This window comes from Monopterus albus, unplaced genomic scaffold (genome assembly GCF_001952655.1).
Source record: "Monopterus albus unplaced genomic scaffold, M_albus_1.0 scaffold51.1, whole genome shotgun sequence".
NCBI lineage: Eukaryota > Metazoa > Chordata > Actinopteri > Synbranchiformes > Synbranchidae > Monopterus > Monopterus albus.
In genome coordinates, this window is record NW_018127931.1 from 6,762,758 (window position 1) to 6,769,038 (window position 6,281).

At 38.6% G+C, this 6,281-nt stretch overlaps 1 protein-coding gene across 6 annotated transcripts in view; it reads left to right on the forward strand.

The window, feature by feature from the left end:
- scube1 (signal peptide, CUB domain, EGF-like 1) overlaps nucleotides 1-6,281 on the forward strand; it is a 114,193-nt gene that overhangs the window by 52,219 nt on the left and 55,693 nt on the right. For all 6 annotated transcript variants that reach the window (XM_020601239.1, XM_020601241.1, XM_020601240.1 and 3 more), the window contains one exon: nucleotides 4,292-4,420. In XM_020601239.1, the coding sequence (XP_020456895.1) occupies nucleotides 4,292-4,420 (129 nt within the window). The remainder of the gene's footprint in view (nucleotides 1-4,291; nucleotides 4,421-6,281) is intronic.

The following is a 6,281-nucleotide window of genomic DNA, read 5'->3' on the forward strand; positions in this document are numbered from 1 at the left end:
ATTTTAGTTCATTTCAGTACTCAGTGAAAATCAACTTGCAGGGACTTGATGCTTTCTTGACAGCTAATCCATTACAGTTATCTTTAGGCTTTTGTCAGAGTTGTGTTAGAACGCGCACTGTAAGCAGACAGTGCATGAAATGAATCATTGTTCAAGTCTATTGTTATGAATTGTTTTTCCTTCAAATTTGACTTCCAGCATTACATCCAGTAACTACAGGTGTATGAACCTTTTTTTAATGTGAATTGTTAATCTGAAAACATGTTCACTGTGTCATCACTTCTTATTGCAATGTATTTGTTTTTGAAACATCATGCGATGCCAGGACATTAATTATGGAGAGAAAGGCAATTTGGTTTAAGAGTGTGGTAGGATAAGGATGGAGGAAGACAGTTGAGGTGGGATTTTTTTCTTTGCAATACTCATAAAGAACATTTTATCACAATTCATAATTTATTTAAGTTTGATATGTAAGACTTCAGGTTAATGGAAGTTTAAACAATTTAACACTGATTAATAACATGGCTGCTTCATGCTGGTATGCAAATTTTCCTTAAGGATGAATGTCAGATTTCAATGTCAACCTTTCAGAAAGGAAAAGGCAAAGGCTTTTTGCATTGAGAGAAAGATTTCAGAGAAGGTAGAGATTCAGTAATAAAACCACTGATAAAGTCAATGAAAAGTAGGGACAATACATACATAGATTAACTATACACAAGGCACTGCACATGAACTGCTCTCATCCAGTTTACAACTGTGTTTTCTTTCAAGAGGAAATGTACTATAAATGTTCCTGTTTGATAAAGCATTTGAGTTTTTAAAGGGTTTATATAAAAGAGGTCTTTTGCAGTAAGTGGAGTTCTTCATGGGTGGCTCAATGATTACCATCCAGTCAGAGAACAAAAACTAGTAATTCATACATGTGTGGGCACAGACAACCCTGCACATGGTCATTAGTATGTATGCATACAAACACACATTCTGTACATTATGAACACATCATTTTTGTCTTGTTCTTTGAGATTTTGCAAGACATTTAATTAAGACATTACAAAGATGTGCAGGCTACCTTTAAAATGTGCTTTATTTATATCATAGGACAGAGGACTAGTGTTGGTATAGCTGCTTCAGATGATTTGGATTTTAAATGTTGCAACATCTTCTGTCTGTTAACTTCATGTGTTCTTGATAGTTTCCTGAAACTGTGAAGTTTTTTTTTGTCAGCGGTGAGGAGCTCAGGGTCAGAGACTGGTGTTCAGCATCACCTCATTCCCTATCAGTCTTAGAGGAAACAGGAAGGAGAGTCAGTGTCTATCTACCTTTCTCTTCCATATTTTGCTCTTCTACCTTCAGTTTTTGCCTCATCTATTATCTGTTTCTGTCTTCTGTCATTCTTCCTCTATTTCTTTCTGCCAGTTAGACCTTTGGGGCTTTGGGATGTAACACTGCAAAAGTAAGGTTGTAATAACATGGCTGTGATATGCTTGGACCTCATCTGGAGTCAGAGTTTCTGAGGGACTGAGTCCTGTGGAGAGGTGGATAAAGAAATACACGGAGAGTGAAAAGTGAAAGACAGACAGAGGATAATAAAAGAGGCAGAGGAAAGGCTGTGAGAGACAGATTGTCCTGAGAGCTCTTACTGGGCTTTGAAGATGTATCTCAGTATTTTATCTAGACCTGCTGGGGCTCCCAGTGGGGACCTTCAGTAGTTATAAACCTGGTGACCTCACCAAACTGAACAAAGCTGTACACTGAGCTGAAGAAAAGAAACATCATCGTTCTCTCTGCCTTTTCATTACTAACTGAAGAATTGCAGTCACATGTGACAAACTTAGCTTTTTTGTAAAGGAGCACAGGTGTTTGCACCAACTCCAATCAAAAGTACATGACACGGTAGTCAATCGTTTCTCAGATCATACTATCAATATTTCACTCTGCTTGCTGTTGTAGGATTGATTGTGCTGAATGCTGGACCTGTATCCACAGTCCTCCCTCTGCCTCAGTTTGATTTCTCCCAGGTTTGAACCAATGGTAGATACGTGGCTTTCTTATAAGTTAAGTGCTCAGACAGGATCAAAACATGCTTTGGCAACTTTAAAGTTATTTACCTGCTAGTTTCATTGCACTGATAGTTTCCTGGATTGTTCACAGTCCAACCTTGACTGGGAATCAGTACCTGTCTATTTAATGTTAACTGAAATATATGTTCTGAATGATGATGAGCAGGGGTATATTTAGTTTGAACATTTTGTTCATGTAATTCATATCCTATTTTCATTAAAGTTTGGGCTTTTTAGTCCAGGACTATGATGGAATGGAATTATAGAAGTTGATTTAAGAAAGGACCTTTTGTTTTTGAAGGGGGTGGCACCCTAATGAGGTACTTGAGGTGCTCTGGGGCCTCACAAAGGAACATTATTCACCATGGGGACCCAGGAAGGAGTGTGCCTTTGAAGCAAGTCTAAATGGAGTGTGGTCGAAGTTACAGTATTGCACTAATGCAAACCCTATATATAGATATATTTTGTATGTATATATTATCCCAGTAGCCATAACCTTAGATGGCTGTGCCTATACTCATAGAATCTCAGGTTACAATATGTAACAAACATTTCAGATGTTATTTCCAAAGAATAAAGGGATGGAGGAATCAGAAGATGAGCAGAAGGAAGAATGATCAATCATCATATCAGTATCAGCCGAGAACAACATGAACTGAGCAGGGTCATATATAAATTGGAGGTTTTTTTCTTTTTTACTAAGAAAACAGTACCAAACATGGAAGAGAAGACAACAGATACATGACATTACAAAATGATATAGTGTTTTACAAGATTGTAGTGTGTGAAGTGTGGGTATTTCCAACTTATTCTGTCTATAAAACGCAAGAAAAGGAAAAGGAGGGAAAATAAATAAAAAATAACCAATAATAATGATGATAACAGTACTACTAATAAAATCAGCTTGTTATGTTTTTAGAGGTTGGTGGGAATGTGCGTGGCTTCAACCCCAGGTGTTTGGTTCAAGTTGAAATGTGTTAGAAATGGGTTCCATGTGTCAATAAAAGCTGATAAACTATTCTTGTGAGTGGATGCCATTTTCTTTAATGTGATGTATTCTATCAGAAGGTTGGTCCAGTGGTTTATGTGTAGAGATTTTTTTGATTTCCAGTTTTGAAAGATTGTTTTCTTGGCAATAGCTAGAGAAATGAGGAGTGGGTTTTTATATTTGATTGGTAGGTGGGTGACTTCTATGATATTACCGAGTAAGCAAAGTGATGGAGAAGGAGGGATTCTACAGCCCAAGATGGTGGAGAGTTTTTCTGTCACTGCTATCCAGAGGGAATGAAGTGGTTGGCAGGTCCAAGTAGCATGAAAATAACTGTAGCTGATGAACAAGAGGAAATGTCTGGTTTTAATGTGTAAGAAAGTGAGGTTTCAGAAGCATAACACTGACTTTTAGTAATTAGGAAAGAAAAACAACAAACTGAAACTGAGGCTCAGACTGAGATTCACATTCATTTCTATGTTATGATGCGTTTACCACACTTGGCACCAGCACCAGAGGGGGCTCTGGCAAAACAGTAGAGTCCCATGTGGTGAAAAAGTAGGATCTGGTTCAACTTTTCCTCAGTGCAAAGTAACATCATCTGACGAGGTACTGCCTCAACCAATCATGTGATGGGGATGGTCAGACATGGGTGACATGGCTCAGACACTTCTTCCTCTAAGAACTGTGAGTCTCTGTATAAATGTGTAACGTCACAGAAATCCATCAAACAGTTTGTTCAGTATTTCAGTCTGGAGCAGAGTGGTGGACCACGTCACTGACTCATCAAGAGCTGTGTTGCTAGCAAGGCTAAATTTGTCTTTAGGACCTGTAGTCCAAGCAGGACAGGTGAACTAAAACCAATGTAATGCTGGAGGAGGATTCATCGTCATGAAGGATACTTATTGTGTTACATTTGCTTTGTCCTTTGTGTCACTGGCAGAAATGACACACAGGAGTCAGTGGTTCAGTCATCATCAAGCAAATCTGATCAAACCACACCCACGCAGTCCTGATGAAGAAGTAGTAAACTCTTAATAATTTAAAACTGACGGTGTTCATTATGTTTTCAGTCCTGAATATAGAAAAAGGTTATTTTCACTCACGTGTACTGTGCAGATGATGAGTCATCAGCTGGGTTTTTTCCTTTCAATCAAACTAAGGTTCCAGGTTCCAAAGTTTTTTTTTAAATCAAGGTGTTATTTAATTTCCTCTGTCCCCCTGTTTCTGTCCCCCTGCACAGAGGGGATGAACTGCATGAACAAGGACCACGGCTGCGCCCACATCTGCAGAGAGGCTCCTGGCAAAGGCGGGGTGTCGTGCGAGTGCCGCCCTGGCTTCGAGTTAGCCAAAAACCAGAAAGATTGTACATGTATGTAGCACACGTGAACTCAGTGCTATCCCACATCCCCACAAGGCCACACACACACACACTTTACAGTATATACTCTGAGACGTGCTATTAGGTCAGCATTTAGTCTCTGATTTATATGTCAGGCTTGTTTACATTAACTGTGAGGCCTGCAGACAGTTTTTGTTAACAATCCTACCCGTAGTCAGAAGCGTAAAAACAGGGCACTTTGGTCATTTGACTTGTCACTTTTTTTTCACAATTCATATGATGTCAATTCAAATGTTTTATGGACTTGATTTTATTGAGGTTACATACTGTCGCACTGAAAGATCTAAACTTTTCCTGTAATAAATCTTCTGTAATAGCAAGTTCCAGTAGGCCTTCGTAGTAAATTATGAATGTGGACATTTAATACCAAAATCAGTTAAGCGTTTCATCCAGGCTGAAGGATTCAGTAGAGAGAAGTCATGTTCTAACCATCCCCCTTCCCCATTTCTCCATCCCCATTTCTTACTCTTTAAGCTGAGAGCCTGTAGCCATGGAATTTAGGGCGGCTGTTTTTTGAGGGATGAAAAACAAGTAATATGTTATGTTATATATACTTTATCGTCTCCCTTGAGAGAAATTCATAGTAGGCAAAACATTACAACATCAAGTCTTGTTCACATAATACAGTGCTTGTACAATACAATACATAAAAAAATAGTAAAAAACAACATTAAAAACAAATATTTGTAATAATCAGTAACCTTTAATATGCACATATGCCTTAAGAGGATTGCACAGCCACAAGTTTAAAGCCAGCATGCACCACCCACTGCCACTTTGACCCCACTAGTACTCATTTCAGACTATTAAGAATTTAATACAGTTTTACAGTTACTTTGTGTGGCAACATTTCATGTTCTGCTGCCAGACGGTGAGAGTGTAGAGTTTGTGAACGGCTCTAGTGTGTCCCCTACTGTGGTAACATTTCTTTAGTAGCTAGAGACCCAGTGTGGTGCCAGTGTGTTGAGCATGGCAGCACAGGATGGTAGTAATGAGTGATGAAAGAAATGCACATACACATCTTCCCTTGCTCCCACTCTCATGTCCACTCTGTTTCTCTTTACCTCTTATCACCTCTCTCCTCCACTTTCCCTCTTGTTATCTCCTGCATTCTTTCTTTCCTTCACTTTTTGCTTATTCTTTTCTCCTTTTTTGATTTTCCTTTTTCTCTTCCCTTCCCAGGTTACAAATTAATTAAGATCTGAACTGCTCCTAAAGCATGAATACACTAGGTAAAACCCAGTGTATTCATGCTTGCGTTCCCTCTTTACTTCAACAAATGTGAAAATAAGGCAAATTAGAACGAAATAATAGTGTTGGATGAATCACAAATGTTTTAGTGTCATCATCACTCTATGGCCTGTTAAAATGTACTAGCTGTCAGTTTTGGGGCCAAGGAACCAAAGTTGAAACCTGGTTTGTCTTGTGTTTCAGAGCTAAAGTCCCCTAGTTTTCCAAAAAGCAAAAAAGGTTCCTGCAGTTTCAGTCTCCTCTTTCTGTCTTTTCTTTCATTCCATCTTGCACCATTGCTTTTTTCCACCACTGCTCTAGAATATCCCTGATGTTTATCACAATTTTTGTTTCTTTCGCAAGAAAATCTCAGAAAAATAAGCAAGTAAGCAGTGCATGATAATACTATCAATAAACAATGAGCAGTTTTATGTTCCCTGCCCTTAGCCCCGAGAATCCAGGACAAAACAGATTAAATATTAAGTGTCTGTGCAATATATTTGGTAACTGGTGAATGCAAATGTCTAATAAAAACTTTTGAAAATTTTTTTTCTTATTCTATTGTCTTCACCCCACCCCCCCAATCCCCCTTATCCCGAAG